At 33.2% G+C, this 20,445-nt stretch overlaps 1 protein-coding gene across 2 annotated transcripts in view; it reads left to right on the top strand.

Moving 5' to 3' along the window:
• Positions 1 to 20,445, top strand: part of COG2 (component of oligomeric golgi complex 2) — a 73,837-nt gene that overhangs the window by 42,372 nt on the left and 11,020 nt on the right. For both annotated transcript variants that reach the window (XM_051993627.1, XM_051993626.1), the window contains exons 8-13: positions 137 to 261; positions 3,347 to 3,473; positions 11,043 to 11,182; positions 17,930 to 17,991; positions 19,385 to 19,536; positions 20,047 to 20,247. In XM_051993627.1, coding sequence (XP_051849587.1) covers positions 137 to 261; positions 3,347 to 3,473; positions 11,043 to 11,182; positions 17,930 to 17,991; positions 19,385 to 19,536; positions 20,047 to 20,247 — 807 coding nt within the window. The remainder of the gene's footprint in view (positions 1 to 136; positions 262 to 3,346; positions 3,474 to 11,042; positions 11,183 to 17,929; positions 17,992 to 19,384; positions 19,537 to 20,046; positions 20,248 to 20,445) is intronic.

Raw genomic sequence — 20,445 nt, forward strand, 5'->3', positions numbered from 1 at the left:
TTTATAACTGATCTAAGAAACATTGTGTGGTAACTGCTATTTGTTGATTTGAGGACAAAGATAGATTTTTGAGATTTTCACTATTTTTTTGTATCAGTGCATCTCCATTTATTTATATTGTTACTTTTGCTGACAGGTGATTGTAGAACAGTTCGTTCAATCTCATCCAAAAGGCCTTCAGACTATGTATAATAAGTTGTTGGAGTTTGTTCCTCACCATTGCCGTCTTCTTAGAGAAGTCACAGGTGGAGCCATCTCAAGGTATTATAACTTTTTTAGCTTACCTCAGATTTTATTATCATGCTTAGATTAGATGGTTTCAATCTGTGAAGTACTCTTAACCACTTGCTATTCTGTCATTTACCATTAAAGTTGCTTTCTTTGTTTCTCTCTAAATTCTAAAATCTGTATTTAAATATTACTAATTCTTTGAGTATATCTGGATTAAATTTAAATTAAAAACTGCTACATATTATTTACATAGGTCTTAGATTTTGCTATTTAAAAATCTGAGGTAGAAAATATTTATTGACCTTTGAATTGTTACTTGTTATTTCTGATAAAAGACTTTAACTGGGACCAGTTTTTTAATCACTTTATACAAAATGACAGCAACAGTCTGCTGAGTTTGGGATGAGAATTTGCTAGAAATCAGCTTATAAAATTATTTTATCCATTAAATAGCTAGCGATAATTCCCCTTCAACTATAGACTTGATTAGCCCATGATTAGTCTTAAAAAGTCAAGACAATGTTTTAGATGGTCTTTTCTGCTCTCTTCTCATTGTAATTTTAGTTAACTAAAGCAGTTTATGAAATCCAAGGTATAATGGTAGTGTCATCTGTCAGGTCCTTTGATTATCAGAGTGCTCCAGAGTTCCCACATTTCTGAACCAGGTCCTTTGTTGGAATGTTCTTGTCAGTCAGTCATTCATCATTTATTAAGTGCTTACTATCTTCTAGGTACTGTGCTAAATGCTGGAAATACAAGCAAAAAGAAGGACAGTCCCTGCCCTCAAAAACCTTGCTTACATTTCTCTTTTTTCTAGTTCTTGTACTCCTAAGTACTCTTTTTATTTCTTGACAAAATACATTTTTATTAATGCTTTCCTTTATATATATATTCTAATTAATCTTATAATACCTTCATCTTCCTTTTCCAGAGAGCTATTCCACATAACAAATAATATATTTTAAACCTCCCCAAAAAAAGAAAATGAAGAGAGAAAAAATCAGCCTAAATAACTCCTAAAAGTCTAAACATTTTTGTAGTGTATAACATTGGAAGTTCTCCCACCTCTTTAGAAGAGCAGAGTAGGGTGTTTACTAAGTGTTCTTAAATGTATTTTTCCATGTATGAATGGTTTCTATTCCACAATCTCTTTCCCCTTCTACAAGAATTGGATATGAATTCATATCCAGCATCAAACACTAACTAGCTGAGTTACTTTGGGCATAGGTCCCTTAATCTCTCTTTGCTTCAATTTCCTTTATAAATTGGGGGTAATAATAGCACTTATTTCCCAGGGTTATTAGCACTTAGCACAGCCTAGAACATGATAAGTGCTATGTAAATGTAGTATTATTAGCATCATCACAGTGTCACATGTCTTGTTTCACGTTTATCTTCTATACACAAAAAGAGCAATTTAAATATTGGATGTTTGAACTCCCATAAAGTATTTTATAAGATCGTATAATTTAGAGTTAGAAAGGACTGTAATGAATATCTAATACAACCCCATAATTTACAGGAAAGAAAATTGAGACCTGTAAAGGTTAAGTGATTTTTGCCCAATGTCACTTAAATAATAATAAGCTAAATTTAGATTATCATTTATAAAATAAAATTTTATTTACATTATCATGCTGTCATTTGCAATTGAATATTAATAAGTAATAATAACAGTAGTGGACAGAAAATGCTTCTAAAGCATGTAAGGTCTAAGTTTTATTCTCTGAAGATTAACTTGATTGGCTATCTACTCGCAGGTGTTGTATGCTTTTAATTAATTTTTAATGTTTTATTTGTTACTCTTTCAATGTATTTTACTCCCTTTTCAGGTTTAATCTTTGTTATATCCAAAGCCAGAATAGCAGAGTCCTTCTTTTCGCTTTAGTTTCCAGATTTCTTAATAGAGTCATCTATGTGCAATTAAAAATTTAATATGTAGAGTTGGGTCCCTGGAAAATTGCTGCTCCTTTTCTCTCCTCTTTCATATTAGTACCTGTAGAAAGAGCTACCATTTTTACTAATCTGGAATATCATAAAGAAAAAAGATGTGATTTTAGATCAGTACTTTAAAACCATTATCAAAATGTTAACAAGCCCTATTTTAGGAAAACAATTTAGCTGTAAGACATTTATTTTTCAATTTTGCTAAAAATAAGTCCAATTTTTCATTTGTTGATTAGAAAATAGCAAACTAGAACAAAAAAATCATTAGACAGCTATTCAGTGACCAGATTGTGATGAATGCTGTTTATGTAAACGATAATATAATTTCAGGAAAAAAAAAAACAAAAAACTCTTATGTTGCTATTTATTTAAAGAACTTGGTAACTAGAAACACTGTGAAAGAAACTGTTATCTATTCTTCCTTATTTCTTTAAGGACAATATCATCAAAATTTTGCTTGAGGTACTTACTCATTTATCAGCTTTTGAAGCTGGATAATCTGCAGCATACTTGTTGATTTAGAGGAAAGACTTAACAGATAGTCATGGTGTAGTGGTCAGAATATTGAATTTGAAGATACATTTGGAATTTGAATTCCAATTATGCTCTCTGTGACCTGTGTGACCTTGGTTAGATTAGTTAATCTTTCTGAACTTCCATTTCCTCAGTTGTAAAATGAGATTAGATGAGATGATCTCTATGATTTTTTTTCACTTCTTATCCTATAGTATTATAAATTAATGGCAGTTTGAACAAAAACATAATTTTTCTTTTGTGGTAGGGCTGCACATTTCCTATGAAAATGCAATGACAATGAAATTTCCTGAGTGTAGAGTGGTAGTGACATTTTTTAAAGTTTTTAAAGTTCCTGCCCTATGTCACTCACTGTTTGCAGCACAATATGGATTAAGTAGTTGGAACTGTCAGACCTAAAGTTATAAAGTAATGGGGGGGCTAGACAACGATTTGTGAAGAAGGCTGTGCCTGAAGAGTCAAATTGAGATTAGGACATAGGGGTAAAATTATTTGTGAGGGAAGCTAGAGAGAGAGATATTAACTGAGTTCTAAAGTGAAGGAAAATTAATAGAAACATCATTGTAACATTTGTTTTTTGAATGAAGAAGAAACATTCTAAATTGGAATCTACTAAGGAATCTTGCTTTTACAGTGAAAAAGGTAATACTGTTCCTGGATATGATTTTCTTGTAAATTCTGTGTGGCCAGAAATAGTTCGTGGTTTAGAAGAGAAACTACCTTCATTATTTAATCCTGGGAATCCAGATTCATTCCATGAGGTAAATTTTGTTTTTATAGTTTTATATGTTTTGATGCTTCTCACAGTTCTTTTTTGTAGGTCACATGTTTAAAATATCATGTCCTCCATTTCATTTTCTGAGTGCTATGGCTCATATAAAAAAAAAAGGAAGAAAAAAAAAAGAAGAAAAATCCTTGCTATCGTACAGTTACACATCTACTATAAATGTTCATTTTTGCAAAATTTTTTATTCAGGTTTAGACATCTAATACTTTGAAGGAGTAGAAATAGTTTAAATTTAATTGTTTGTAGTATAAATCATATAACAAAAATCACATATGTGTAAGTTTGGGTTCCTTAAAATTTTTTAAAGGAATTCATATATTTCCTTACATATTTTGAATTTTCAGTGGATTTCTTTTTAATGTATTGAGAGGGTCTTCAAAAGGCAATACTTTTTAGAAATGATTTTCAAATTTGGAATTTTGTGAAATGTTGTGAGATTAAATTAGTAAAATAAATTATATATTATTTTAGATACAAAAATATTGCCTGGGTAATAGTAATCCAAGTTGGTCATAGGAATTTCTCAAAAGATTTTAAGACAACAATGATAAAAGGCCTGGTTTAATTGCTTAGTTTTATAATTTTAATAATATAATAGTATCCTTAAAAATGAAGAGGCATATCCTGTTAGATCATACAAGTATATTATCTGTGTTGGAAAGAATTTCAGAGGATTTTTAGTACAGTACATCCCTAAACAAGAATTTCCTCTAATGATGATGATAATGATGATAATGATGATGATGATGATGATGATGATAACTGAAATTTCTTCAGAATTTTAAGACTTGCAAAGCACTTTACAAATATCTCATTTCATCTTTACAACTAACTGGGAAGGTAAGATGCTTTTATTACTATTTTTATTCCTATTTTACAAATGAGGAAGTTGAAGCAGAAAGAAGTTAAGTGACATGCCTAAGGGCATGCAGTTTATAAGTGTCTGAGGCTGGATTTTAATTTAGATCTATCCAAATTTCTATCCCCTGAATCTCCTAACTGCCTACCACAACAAATGATCAGTAAAACATTGCTTGATTTCAGAATCCAAAAGCAGCCCGTTCCCTTTTGGGATAACTCCAGTTGTTAGGGCATTTTATTTTGTTGTTTGTTTTTCTTTTCATTAAAATGAAAACTAACTTGCATTAAAGAAAAATCTACCTGCTTCTAATTTTGCCTTTTGGTGTCAAATAGAAGAAATCTAATCCCTCTTTCAGATGAAAGCCCTTCAGATACTCAAAAGAAACTATCAAGTCTTCTCCCAAGTCTCATCCACTTGAGATTAAAGACCTTCAGTTCATACAACAGTCTTCATGTAATAGAATATTTAGGTCCTTCACTGTCATGGTTGCCCTCTTTTGAACACTTTTTTTTTAAATCAATGTCCTTCTTAAAATGGCAGTTAGGATTACACACAATACTCCACATGGTATATAGAATTCAGGAAGACTTTCATTATTCCTCCTCCTTAACACCATCCTTCTCTTAATGCAATCTAATGTCACACTAACTATTTTTGGCTGCTATATCACACAGTTGAGTCAGTGAGCTTGCATGTGGCTAAAGCTAGCCACCTTTTTTTTTTCCCCCTGAGGGAATTGGGGTTAAATGACTTGCCCAGGGTCACACAGCTAGGAAGTGTTAAGTGTCTGAGGCCAGATCCAATTTTTTTTAAATGAATTATTGGCCAGGCATATTTTCCCTATCTTGCACTATTAAAGTTTTGTTTGTTTTTTTTTTTTTTTTTGTTTAACACTTTACTTGTTTGGTATAATACTTTAAATTTATGTCTTTTAAATTTTATCTGATTACATTTTAGAGCTTAAGTATCTTGTAATGTTCCTCTTAGCTTTATGTCATTTCTCTGTCATAAATGTGATAAGCACACTGTCAATGTTTTTATCCAAGTCATTGCTGAAAATGTTAAATGACATAAAGCCAATATCCAATCGTAGGACATTCTATTATCACTCACTTTCCAAGCTGTCAAAAACATTACTGATAACTCTTTGAGTTCAGCCATTTAAACAGCTTCAAATCCACCTGACTATATAGCCTCCAGCTTTCCATATTTTCTACAAGAATAGCACCAGAGATTTTGTCAGATACTTTGCTAAAAATATAGGTTTGCCAAAATTAAACTTTGCTCTGATCAAAAAACACATGAGATTAGTTTGGTGTGCTTTATTCTTGGTTGATCCTTTGTGATCACCAGCTCCTTTTTGCTAACTTTTAATGATATGTTTTAGAATTCTGCCAGTTGTCAAAGTCAAGCTCATTAATATGTAGTTTTCAGAACTCACTCTTTCCTCTTGTTTGAAAATTACAAATTGTCCTTCTCCAGTCTTAAGGCATCTCTTCCTTTCTTAATGATGTTTCAGAGATCATTGGCAGTGGCTCATCAATCATATCCACTAATTCTCTTGGTACCCTTAGTGCATCTGAGCCTGCTGAATTGAAACTATAAAGAGCTTAGATTTCAATTCCCTAGCCATTTTTATCTTGGTCCTTTCCAGTCCAGAGATTATTCTCTTTGCAAAGAAAAGAGGAACAAAATAAAAGTTGAACAGCTGTTTTTTGACTATAATTTATCAATTATCATGGCATCCACCCTGAGCAAGGATTCTTTCCCTCTTTGATCCTCTTCTTTTCCCCAGTATAGTTTTTAAAAGCCCTTTTTGTTTTACTTAGTTACATTTACAAGCCTCAAATTTTTTGTTTCAGCTGTGTTTTTGTAGTCATTGCTTTTATTACTGTGTTCTTTACAAATCTAAGTTCATCTGTAATTTTCTTGTGGGTTTGCATTGATTCCTTTTGGTAAGTCAGTTAATCTTGTTGGACCTCAGTATCCTCATTAGTTGAACCACATAACTTTTTAGATCTCTTCCAGCTCCCAACCTTTTCAGCTCCAAATTTTTGATTCTATGATTCTGCTGGATAGCTTTCATTAAGATTCTACCTATTTTTGTTTTTTAAATCCTTAAAATGTACCTTCCCAAAATCAAGGGTATATGTCAGATTCTACTCAACTTTTCTTTTCTTAATCATTAATTCCAAATTGGAATGGTTATTTTCCTCCAAGTTTCCTTTAGCCTAATTTTCCTTTTATTGAAAATCAAACCCAGAACTGTTTTTTTTTTGTTTGTTTGTTTGTTTCTCCAACTTTTGAATGATGAAATTCATATTAATTTATGCTAGGAAAAGGGAAGAGACACAAAGACCTTTAAAGTATCCAAACCCCCCATAACAAATTTGTAGAAGATAATCAATAAAATAATTTTCTTCATTTTACAGATAAGCAAGCTGAGGTTTAGAGGGATTAAGTAATATAAAAAGAAATTGTCATAGCTTAGATTCATACCTAGCTCTCTCAACTCCAAATCCAATGTCTTTCTGTTACACAGTGCTTTCTCCACCCAAAATTCAAAATATCTTGAAGTACATATTTGAAATTACTTTGTTTTATTGCTACTTGACAATGGTCATTTAAGAGACCATGCAAGTCTTGAGTGGCATTCTACATTGTATTTATGGAATACTTATCTAAATGTTTAGCTCTGAGAGAACCAGGTTAACAAGACAAGGATCATATTTTTGACTCCTTTAGTAACTAGTTCTACCTCAAATGACCTATGATGGTGCATTATTGTATACTTCAGAAATGATCCTTAGTTTCTGAAGGTTTGCCAGTGAGGAATAGTCCCATGTTAGACTGTGCCTGCTCTTCAGGGCCTAGCTTCACTGAGTATGGGAAGTCTGTGTTCAGAAGGTTAGCCAATAGGTGAAAGATTTTTTGGCCACAATAATTTATAATAAGTTCCCCAGTTTATATAGCTATTACATCACAACTAACATTATAATGCCTTTTTCATGGTCTCTTATTCTCCATTTAAAGTTGAATTACATTTTTCTCTAAGAAAAAAAATGGAATGTGAGGAAATCTCAGTATAAGAGTTTCCATATTGTATCACAAGGTATCTGCTCTAGGATTTGTTTCTCCAATTCCCCTTTTCATTACTAGACACCTATATGCTTTTCTTAGGCATAAGCTGCCAGGAGGAGAATGGTTTTCTCCCTCCCTTCTGATCCATACTTTCCACCTTATTTTCCCCATCCAAGTGGTAACTGGAAAGTAGTTTGGAGAGGTAACAAGCCTGAGACTATTTCTCAACTTAGCCTTTTCTTCTGTTAGAGCCAACTGATTACAAATCTTCCAAGGAAGGAGCTGCAAGTAAGTGTGGGTACTTTGGCACTTTGTATTGGCCATATTGTCAAGCAATTTTATCTGTCGCCCACCCATATTGGATAGGGGATTCTCTTTAAAAGTCTTTTTGACATATCTTTTGGTTTCTTTGAAGCAAAAAGCAGGGAAAATTAGTCCCTTCCTCAATTTCCATAAGATTTTGGCCCCATTCTACCTGATTTCTCTTCAGGCACACAGTGCAGAGGTTCTGAATAAATTTTTGTACTACTGGACTTCTAAACCATCACTAGATACTTTGAAACCAACAGAGCAACAACTTTAGCATGACAATGGTAACTAACAACTTCTATAGGAGGGAAACCACCTCTATCATGACACTGTTATTGTATTTTTCAATAGGGAATTCTATCTAAGGGAATCAGATTTCTAAATCTAGCCATCTGACCAATAACAGCTTTTTGGGAATGGCAATTAATTGTTTAAAAATAATTCTGAGGTATTTTTTTCCTACACAAAGTGTCTGCTTCTCCATCCTTCCTTGTCAGTTCATTTCATTACTGAAACTTATGGGATAATAACTAAACTACTTGCCTTTTGGCATTCTGGCATCTCTGGTATGAAGGATGTTATCCATTGAATAATACAGATTCACTAAAGGGGAATTTAAGGACATACACAAACATATACCATCTGTCAGATGTAGGTAGCAAAAAATGTGTTTCACAATGATTAAATGTATTATATTAAGAACCTGAGAGCAGTGACCACAAGAGAGCAGCATAAAGCAGGTAATTTCAGTTTGTTTTATTGTGATATTGCAGACTGTAGTGTGGCTCAAAAATTATGTTGTTGAAAGCCACCCATGAGTTCAGTACATCTTTTCTTTTCCCTCTCCTAGAATGTCCTCTTACCTCTGAACCAGTCTACTACCTCTTTGAACTTCAGCTAATATTTATTAGATACCTACTGCTTATTGAGGGCTGTGAGTTCTGAGAGTTACTGAGAATGGTAATGCACTCTGTATTCAAGAAATTCATAGACTAGTAGGGCAATATGATATGCACACAATTGCAATACAAAATTGTGTCATATAATTGATCATATTTTACTTTATAATTTACAAAGTATTGAATTCCTAGCTCAGAGGTAGGCAGTACTATTAAGTATTATCATTATCCTTATCTTATATACGAAGAAATTGAAGTTTATAAAGATAAAGTATCAGAGCTAGGACCAAGTCCAGTGTTCTTTCTGCTTCATTATGCTACTGTTTTTTGGATTTTTTTAAAATAACTTTTTATTTACAAGATATATGCATGGGTAATTTTTCAGCTTTGACAGTTGCAAAGCCTTTTGTTCCAATTTTTCCCCTCCTTCCCCCCACCCTCTCCCCCAGATGGCAGGTTGACTAATACATGTTAAATATGTTAAAGTATATGTTAAAAATACAATATATGTATATATGTCCATACAGTTATTTTTCTGAATAAAAAGAATCGGACTTTGAAATACCATATGATTAACCTGTGAAGGAAATAAAAAATGCAGGCAAACAAAAAATAGAAGGATTGGGAATTCTGTGTAGTGGTTCATACTCATTTCCCAGAGTTCTTTCTCTGGGTGTAGCTGGTTCAATTCATTACTGCTCTTTTGGAACTGATTTGATTCATCTCATTGTTGAAGAGGGCCCCATCCATCAGAATGGATCATCATATAGTATTGTTGTTGACGTATATAATGATCTCCTGGTCCTGCTCATTTCACTCAGCATCAGTTCATGTAAGTCTCTCCGGCCTTTCTGAAATCATCCTGCTGGTCATTTCTTACAGAACAATAATATTCCATAATATTCATATACCACAATTTATTCAGCCATTCTCCAGTTGATGGGCATCCACTCAGTTTCCAGTTTCTGGCCACTACAAAGAGGGCTGCCGCAAACATTCTTTTTGCTATTGTTCTTGATAAGTGCCTGAAAGAGGTGCGAAAAAACAGCTTGTCAGGGGCAAGGGTTATGAAACCATTTGTTTAAAGAAAAAGGTGGTATTCATACTCAGGTATAAAGGTTAGGAAGAGTTTCAGTAGATGGGAGAAAGGCATATGAGGCTAATAAGCATTATAAATAGACACTAATGCAGGAAAGTATTACACACAGAAAGATAAACTGCAAAAGTTATAGATGCTAAACAATAAAAAACAACTTGATAGGCACTTGGGAAGTTATTGGTTGTTTCTAAACCAAGAAGATCAAATCTTCAAGTAGGAGAGAATAGAGGAGGAAAAACTTAGGAAAGGATGATACAAGTCTAGAGAGATTTTACAATCTCTAAAGAGATTCTAGGTGGCACCGTAGTGCACAGAGTGCCAATTTAGAGCAGGAAGACTTTATCTTCCTGAATCAAATCCAACCTCAGATACTTACTAGCTGTGTGACCCTGGGTAAGTCACTTAACCCTATTTGCCTAAGTTTTCTCATTGTAAAATGAGCTAGAGAAGGAAATTGCACATTATTCCAGTATCTTTGCCAAGAAAACTCCAAAAGAGGTCATAATTAAAGAGCGAAACAGCTAAAAATAAAAACCGACTAAACAGCAACAAAAGGTGAATTGTAATAAAGGCTTGTATGAGTGTTGCAATAGTGGAAAACAGTAAGAACGTTAATTATTGTCTTCTTGTTGCTTGCATTGTATTTGAGTAGTATATAGTACTCTCCATCGTGTAGATGATAGTTATCCATGTGCTTCAGCCTATTTTTCTGTTAATTTTAATGAAGTCATCTTAATCTTGTCTCCTTCAATTTCATTTATGACCAGAGGCACATATGTGTGAAGTCCGGGTTAGCTCCCTGGAGGCCTCAGAATCAGCTGGAGTCAGGATAAGCAAAAGTCCTTGGTCTTTAGGGGGAGAAGTGAAGGGGATGGACAGAACTGCCCCAAGCACTCCACCAACCTCCCTTCTCCTCATCCTCCTCCAAAGTGATTCTGGCTTGTCTCACTCACCCCCTAATCCCTCTTACAATTATCTGTATACACCAAAAGATCGAGCTAGCACAGAATAGTGGGAATGGCCATTTTTCCAAGCATATGCTAATAGAGTATTGTCCAATAGGTAATTAGCCTTAAATGCTTGGTTGCCTGGTTCCAGTGCATCTATTCAGAGTTTCAGCCCTTTACACATATGAATAGCTTTCTTAAGTATAAGTCTTCTGTGCTGGAGAATAAATTGTATTGAACCATGTTAGATCTGGATTATTGCTTTTAAGAGTATGCTTTACTAATTGCATTTAGGTTAAGAACTAAAACTCATTTTAAAAGATTGCTTTTTTTGTTTTTATTGCAGAAGTATACCATAAGTATGGATTTTGTAAGAAGATTTGAACGACAGTGTGGTTCACAGGCCAGTGTAAAAAGATTAAGATCACATCCTGCCTACCACAGTTTTAATAACAAGTGGAATTTACCTATTTATTTTCAAATAAGGTCAGTAGTTAAAATTTCTCCCTTTTCTTATTTATTTAGAATTTAGATGTCAATCAGTAATCTAGGCTAATGAGAGCTATCTTTATTTGTGGTCATCACCTTTCTCCTTTTAGTGTTAAAGTTTAAAGCCTGTAAACAATATCATCACTGCCAAAATACTAGATTATGTGAAATAATATGTTTGTTATAGTAAGTAGACACATCATGTATATGAATACCAAGTACTTGCTAAAGGATAAACATAAAAATGAAATAGGACCTGCCCTCAAGGAGCTTACATTCTCCTGGGGAGGAAGGATATATGCTGTGCAGATATATATAAAATAAATACAAAGTAATTTCAGGAAAGAACTGGACTATACACATATACACCTGGAATAGTCAAAAAAGGAAGGCTTTTTGGAAAAGGTTGCACTTGAACTGGACTTTGAACTGAGGTAAGCATTTCATAAGGCAGAAAGAAGAAGAGATATCATTTCAGGAACAGCCAGTGCAAAGGAAGGAAGGCAAGAGATGGAATTTTGTATTGGAGAAACATTTTACAGATCAGTTTAGCTGGATTTTTGTGGGGCTGAGGAGGAGTAAGGTGATATTAGTCTGGAAATAGAGATTCAAGCCAGATTTCAATGAATGCTTACTACCAAACAAATTTGTATTATCCTTGGGCATTCAGGATCTAGTGAATCTTTTCAAGTCAGAGGAATGATGTGTTCAGACACATGATCTTTTTAGGAAAATTAACTTGATAGTTTTAATGAAGGTTGATCAGACCCGAAAGAGAATCGGATGCAGGGCAACCAGTTAGGAAGTTTGTGCAATAGATCCAAGAAGATGTGATGAAGGGCTGAGCCAAATGCAAGAAATGTTATGTCCTTCACCAAGTTTTGGCATTTGATTGGTTTGGGCAATGAGCAAGAGGGAAATGTTAAAAACAAATCTGAGGTAGTGAACTTAGTTGTGTAAAAATTATAGAGATGCCTTCAGCAGGAATAGGAATGTTAGGAGGAGCAATAGATTGAGAGGGGAAGTAATACTTTTTGAACTACTTCTTTGACTCAGTTTTCTCTCTATCCTAGATGAAGATTGTAAGGTTGTAGACTTAGAGCTTGAAGAGACTTTAAGGACCATAGATTCTAACATCTGTTCCTGCTCTCATTTTACAAATGGAGAAACAGATGTAGCAGGAGGTTAATTGCAATTCCCAAAGTCACACAATTAGTAAATGTCTGAGGAAGGATTTGAACCTTGATGTTTGTGACTCTTAGTTCAGTACCCTGTTCACCATGCAGTACTCACTTAGATGTTTCCTTGCTACCACACAGGAATAATAAGATAAATAATGTGCTACAGAGTGCTACTAGACATTAAAAACTGTACATTTCATCCACATGCTGTTTCTTTTTTTAATGTGATATCCAGTAAATGGGGGCAGGTAGGTGGTGCAATGGTTAGCGCACCAGACCTTGGAGTCAAGATTACTTATTTCTGTGAGTTCAAATACAGTTTTAGACATTCACTAACTGTGTGACAAGTCACTTAATCCTGTTTGCCTCAGTTTCCTCATCTGTAAAATGAACTGGAGAAGGAAATAGTAAACCATCCTCATATCTTTGCTAAGAAAATTCCAAATGGAGTCAGGAAAAGTTAGACATGACTGAAAAATAACTCAAAAAAAAAAAAAATCCAGTAAAAGATTCAAGCTAATACTTTTACTGAATTTAATTTGATTTTATATTATACTTTATTATTCAGTACAAACCAAACTAATTTTGGGAAACTTTAAAGTCTTATTCTGTGCTACCTACTTTTCTAACAGACTTAGAGGACAAGACAGTACATGGGTCAGTGAGATGTTTGTAGTGTAACTAAGCTTATGAAACAAGTTCTAAACATCGTTGAAATCAGGAAGATTAGGTAAAATCTTATTCATGATAGTGAATAAAGAAGTATTAAGGAAGCTTTTACTTGATTTTAAAATCAGAATCTTAGAATTGAAATGTACCTGAGAGATCATCTAGTTTAATCTCTTATCTGTGATAATCCCTTCTATAATGTACCCTTAAGCCTTTTCTTATTGCTAGTCTTCCAAAAGGAAAAAAAAAAGCCCTATTTGGAATCTTTAGCATTTTTCCCTAAGTTTAAAGCCATTATATATAATGTAAGGCCATATGTAATGGTCTTTATTGTCTAGTTAGCCAACACTTTAAAGCCCTACTTTTTTTAAAAAATTTTTAATTTCATATTTAATAAGAAGAAATTCTTCAAGTACCTTTTTTTTTTAAAAAAAATAATAGCTTCTTTTCCTTCAAAATATATGCAAAGGTAGTTTTCCATTTTTACCCTTACAAAACCTTGTATTCCAATTTTTTCCCATCCCTTCTCCTAACGCCTCTCCTAGGCAGCAAGCAATCCAGTATATGTTAAACATATATTGCTCTTCTATATTTATTTCCACATTTATTATGCTATACAAGAAAAAAATCAGATCAAAAAAGGGAAAAGGTGAGAAAGAAAACAAAATGCAAGCAGACAACAACAAAAAAAGTGAAAAAAAACTTATGTTGTAATCCACATTCAGTCCTAGTAGTCCTCTCTTTGGATGCAGATGGCTCTCTCCATCACAAGTCTATTGGACACTCATATGAAAGAGTGTTCCAAATCATTATTGATCAGAGAAATGCAAATTAAGACAACTCTGAGATACCACTACACACCTGTCAGATTGGCTAAGATGACGGGAAAAAATAATGATGAATGTTGGAGGGGATGCGGGAAAACTGGGACACTGATGCATTGTTGGTGGAACTGTGAACGAATCCAACCATTCTGGAGAGCAATCTGGAATTATGCCCAAAAAGTTATCAAATTGTGCATACCCTTTGATCCGGCAGTGTTTCTATTGGGCTTATATCCCAAAGAAATACTAAAGAAGGGAAAGGGACCTGTATGTGCTAAAATGTTTGTGGCAGCTCTGTTTGTAGTGGCTAGAAAATGGAAATTGAATGGATGCCCATCAATTGGAGAATGACTGAGTAAATTGTGGTATATGAATGTTATGGAATATTATTGTTCTGTAAGAAATGACCAGCAGGATGAATACAGAGAGGCTTGGAGAGACTTACATGAACTGATGCTAAGTGAAATGAGCAGAACCAGGAGATTACTTTACACTTTGACAACGATATTGTATGAGGATGTATTCTGATGGAAGTGAATTTCTTTGACAAAGACTCAGTTTCAATTGATAAATGATGGACAGAAGCAGCTACACCCAAAGAAAGAACACTGGGAAACGAATGTGAACTATTTGCATTTTTGTTTTTCTTTCCGAATTATTTTTACCTTCTGAATCCAATTCTTCCCGTGCAACAAGAGAACTATTCGGTTCTGCAAACATATATTGTATCTAGGATATACGGCAACATATCTAACATATATAGGACTGCTTGCCATCTAGGGGAGGGGGTGGAGGGAGGGAGGGGAAAAATCGGAACAGAAGCGAGTGCAAGGGATAATGTTGTAAAAAAAAAAAAAATTACCCTGGCATGGATTCTGTCAATATAAAGTTATTATAAAATAAAATAAAGTATTTTTTTTAAAAAGTCTATTGGAATTGTAAAGCCCTACTTTTAATTTTCAATCTATCTTTCTTTTTACATCATTCCTTCTAGAAACTGGTAACATTTTACCAATATGATGGTGATGTCTTGACTAATTAAGTAGAAGGGAAAAATTTGAGATGAAAAGACTATAATTTGTAAGTGTACTATTAGAAAAATTACAAATGCCATTAGTTAGTAATAATAGTAATTAAAATACACTTAGAATGCTATCTAATTAGATAATCAGATTTTATCACATGATAAAGTTTAATTAAAACTTTAGTGAAAATATTATTAAAATTTTGGTTTTTTTAAAGAGCTTTGATAATTTCATAATTTATGTTAGTATCCTTCTGCCAGGTAGAAAAGGAAAAAGAAAAAGGAAATAAGAATATGTTAGCATTGAGGAAATTTGCATTAAAATTGCCTGTCATGATTGCAAATGTAATTTTATTCTTAATAATTGAATCACATTTATTAGGGTGAAATGTGTCTTACCAGACACAGAAGTATGACTTTCCCCATTAAATTGGCCCAGAATGTGCGTTTGTCTTTTAGTGAAAGGTCAAGGAGTTATTCATTAGTTTTAAAAATTAATGTTTTGAATTGGAAACAGTTGTGTTTTATGAAAATTGTATGAGGTGAATTTAGGGCAAATTGTCCTTTTTTCATGGGCAAATTTTAAATTCATTAAAGGAATATCCTATAATATTATAGTGTTGTAAAAGAGGAACAGCAAGTCTTGTCGTAGTCAAAGCAGCTAATCAGACTAAATGCATTCCCTATCATTTTGTGTATATATTGTTTATTCTTCCTTCCTTTTCCTGCAGAATCCCAACCCTAAATCACTCCTTAATAAACGATTTTTTTCAAAGCTCTTTCTTCTTTTTTCTTCTGCTAAAAACCTTCCTGAGATTTAGCTATTTTAGGCTACTAGGTTCTTTCAGTCCTGGAATATCAAGGATATGGTCCAGACTGGGTCGATCTCAGTGTGATGTCCTAGCTTCTTTCAGAGCTATTATTGAAATCTTGAATTGTGTTGAATAACACTTCCTCCAAAAAGGCTTTTGCTTTTCCCAAATTCCTGGCTTAATTAAATATTACTTGTACAGCTAAAAATAGTTGATAGATTTTTCCACTTTAACATTATTTATTCAAAGTTCACAAGGATTTTTATTTTTGTTACATTTTTCAATACATTGGTTTATCCATTTAAAATAAATTTTAAGTAGGACATTTTGGCGCATTGCATTATCAGATGTTAGATTGCTTATTAATGAAAAGTGACAAAAAGTTCTGCAAACATGGTTCTGATCATAGTAGCTGTACCTTTTGATATATTTCAGGATCATTTAAAGTAAACTTAAGATTCAGATTGAAGGCATTTTATTGAAATTTTTGTGTGTGGCTGTATTGATCCAAGTACTGCATGTCTTATGGGTTTTTTTTCCCTCCACCCTAGGTGTTCATTGCAGTTAAACTATGGGTGTATACTATCTTTGTTTATTGTTTCTCTTTCCTCCTATCATTACCTGAATAAAATTTAATATCTTTTTCTACTTGGAAATATGAGCCAGGAGTCTGACAAGATAGTCAAAATGCTTAATGCAATTTAGAGTTTCATTGAGAAGAGTGTGTGTTGTATTTGTATGTGTGTGTGTTTGTTTGTGTGTGTGTACATATGTATGTACTTATGGAGAGAGACAAGGAGGGAGGAAGGGAGAGTTCAAGAGTGAATATACTTGCATGAATAAGATGGTGGTGATCTTTTTTTACATTGGTCATACCCCATCTAGATTATTGTATTCGGTTCTGAGCATCACAATTTAAGACTGACATTGATAAAGCTAAAGAGTAGATAGAGCAGACCAACAACATGGTTAAGGTCCTTGAATCTGTCTTGAAACTTAGTTGAAAGAACTAGGAGTGTTAAACCTCAAGAAGAGAAGACTTTAGGGAATATGATAGTTATCTTCAAGTATTTGAAGGCCCATCATTTGGAGGCAGGATTTAAGTTTGGCATCTGGAAAAATCTTCTAATAATTAAAGGTATCCAAAATTGTAATAGGCTACCCTGAAAGGTGAGAAAAACTCTTTGCTCCCTTCCCCCAAGATACCCAAGATTGGATGACTGTACATCAGAAGTGTTTCAGTAATGAGTCCCTCAATTATGAACAGGACTAGATGACTGCCAAAGTCCAGTCCAGCTCTAAATTGTATGATTCTTGTTGCTTTCACTCAGATTAAATTCTAGGATTTTAAGCTTCCTTTTTAAGAGAAAATAAGACAACTTTGTCCCTTTTCCTTAAACTAGTGTTATGAGCACCTGCTGTTTTCAAAGTAATTAATTATATTGCTTGAGGTTTTTAGAGTACAAATTAATAGTTCATTGCTTGCCTTCAGGGAGTTTATATTTCTTTGGAATAGATAAAATGTACATAAATGTGTACAAAATGAACTTTAATAACTATAGCAATATAACTAATAACGAGTAATATAACCCAGAGACCACAATAAAAGATATTTTAAATACTAATTCCAAGAAACTATTTTAATACTTTAAGTATGATATCTTGATATATTTGTTTTAAGCATATTTAGATATTTTTCTAAGATAAATTAAGTACTAATCCCTCAATATTAGGTCAGTTCTCCTTCCTGTAACTTTCCCAAAAGTAACACCTGGCTCAGAATGTTGAATAGTCCTCCAATAAGGATTATCTGCTCCTTCTCTACAGTAGTTTTCATGTAATCAACTGTGAATAGTGTTAAGTTAGGAGCCAGGAAATTGGGTTTCTGTTTCTGGCTCTGATATTGATCATGTGGCCTGAGTAAGGTCTCTGAGCTTCAGCTCCTTCACCTATAAGATGATGGGATTAAATTGGATAGATGGGCCTTCTTGGCTCTCAGATTCTAGTGTCAGTGAGGACTAAAGGAATTTTAAGTGCTTTGTGGCACTATATATTTAGGGAACTGAAAGAATAAAGCCTGCAAATTTGAATGGCATAACTGGCATGTAAGTTCCATATAAAAATTGTTTTTTCATCTTAATGTAGTTACATGACCATATAGATACAATATACATAATTTAAAGAGGAATATGTTTACTTGCATAGTATAACTTTTATTCTTGTCTTTAAATCAGATTTAGAGAAATAGCAGGATCCTTAGAAGCAGCACTTATAGATGGGCTGGAAGAAGCTCCAGGTAACTTGCTTATAACGTGTAATTGATAAAATGTGACTGAATGTTAAATGTTAGATAAACAAATCATCTAGATATTAATAACCTTATGGTATTTTAAGAACTGGAGACTTAAGATACTCAGGTAGTTTAAAAAAAAAAAACCATCATTTTTTTTTTTTAAATTGACCAGGCAATGGAGAAACTAGAAGGATAAATTTCATTGTTGCTTACTAATCTAGAAATATCAAAATTATCATCATCTTTAAGTATAACAGAATTTGCATTCTGAATTTACTACATAAAAATATTGTATCTTAATGGATGTATAAATATCCATTTTTCATAGAAAAATTATTGGAACATCACAACAAAGCATGAATGTGATTCAGTCTTTTGTATTGGTCTCTATTTTCTAATACAATGAGAGTCCTTGGTTTAGTATTCTAAAAATGGGACTAATATTTAGATTTAGAGTGAGAATCAACATTTTCTTCCCTCAGATTTGACTGGACAACACGGTCTCTCCTAGGTGTCCCATAGCTGACATGTAACCATTAAAATATTTTAGCACAATCCTGTGACCCATTATTTCTATATGTTGTAATCATTTTTCAGTGAGAATGATTTGATTGTACCTAGGAACCATCATATTATTTATTCTCTGAACATTTCTATAGGGTTTTCTTGTGAGGAAAAAAAAGCACATGAATTTTGTAGCTAGCTGTTGCCCAGGCTAGAAATAAGGTATTATTTAGCATAACTCATTCACCTGGAGATGGAAGAAACCTTAGAGAACACTTAATCAGGTAGCATTTAATTCCCAATTGCACGAATATGAAATGTATTAAGATAAGAGTAAGAGAAATAATGGCAGAAAAGAAACAAAAGTCCATAAACTTGATTTGATTGTTTTGGTGCATTACTTCTTATATCATTATCCTCTACACACCCCCTCAAAATTCATTTCTTACTGTTCTGAGTGATTTTGACGTTTGTCCAAATATTCGCTAGATAACATTTAAAGAAAGGGAGCAAGAAGAATATTTTATCATCAACAAATGAGCAAAGACTTTGATTTAATAAATTGCTTTCTGACTATAATTATTTATTTCCATTATAGTTGTTTCACTTAAAGAAATGTGATGAAAAAGACATTTTTTAATGAAAGAATTGTATGTATTATTAGCTTAGAGGTCATTTTAACAGTATTGGCAAACTATATAATTATCCACATAACTTGGGAATAAACTTATTTCTTCACAGCAATCAGCTGGTTTAAAATATCACCTTACTGGTTTTAGAATAGCATGGAATGAAAAAATTAGATTGTTACATAAGACTTACAAAAAATTTATAGATCATAATTGACTTAAGGTGATTGGGATCCCTTAAATGTATGTTTTTTCCCCCCTAGCTGGGAGCTCATTTTGCCTTTTGGCCTCTCATATGGCATGGGTCAGTCTTATGAAGTGTTGGTCAGATCAGATGTTTTTACCATTGCTAGCACACCGTCTGTGGAAACTCACTTTACAGATTTTAGCCCGGTACTCCATGTTTGTTAACGAGGTAAGGGCTGAATGCTTGCAAGTGTTAATCATTATTGATCAAAGATACATATAAGTTAAATACTGTGATGAGATTTAACCCTGTCTTCTTAAAAGTATGCTTCAGAAAGCTCAAGAGGGCAGATTTATATTATGGAAAGTTATTTTTTTTTTTTAAAACTCTAATGGGCTACCACTTACTTGCTAAAAATTATCAGGCCCTTAGTTTTTATTTAAGTATTGTTTTAAGATTCATTTACTGTCACATTTTTGCTGCTTCATGTTTCTTGAAAAACACTTACTGAAAGGTTCTTTTTTCATTCATTATTTCAAAAAAGTCATAGGAGCTACATATTAGCATGTAATACTTGCTCCTGTTAAGCAAATACTAGTCTGTTAGTAGATGCTTACTGAATATCCTTTATGTATCCCTATATAAAGCTAAGTTTAATTTGATATCTTCAACAAGTCATTTTATGGCAATATAATACTTGTTCTGAAAGATTTGTTTAATCTTTAAATTATTTTTCAGTTATTACTCAGACCTATCTCCAATGAAAGTGCCAAGGATAATAAAAAATCCTCCATAACTAGTAACAAGGAGTCTTCTTCCATTACCCAAGGAACCAGTGAGGACCAAGGAAATGGTATTTCTGAAACTCAGGCCATAGCTTTCATTTCCAATACGCAGCTTATATATGTGGTTGCAGACCTTGACAAACTTCAAGAACAAGTAGGCATACATTCTAGTGTTGATTATAAATGCTAATATTAATCAGTTTGCATTATAATAGTCACTGTTAATTTTTGCAAAGCTGGGCATGATGAGGGGCATATAATATATAGAAGGGGCTTGGAGAGTTTTTTTTTTTTTTCCCTACCCTGCCTAGGTGAAAATCAAAACTATGCAGGACAGATATTATACTGTCTT

The sequence above is a fragment of the Antechinus flavipes genome, chromosome 4, assembly GCF_016432865.1.
Source record: "Antechinus flavipes isolate AdamAnt ecotype Samford, QLD, Australia chromosome 4, AdamAnt_v2, whole genome shotgun sequence".
Classification (NCBI taxonomy): domain Eukaryota; kingdom Metazoa; phylum Chordata; class Mammalia; order Dasyuromorphia; family Dasyuridae; genus Antechinus; species Antechinus flavipes.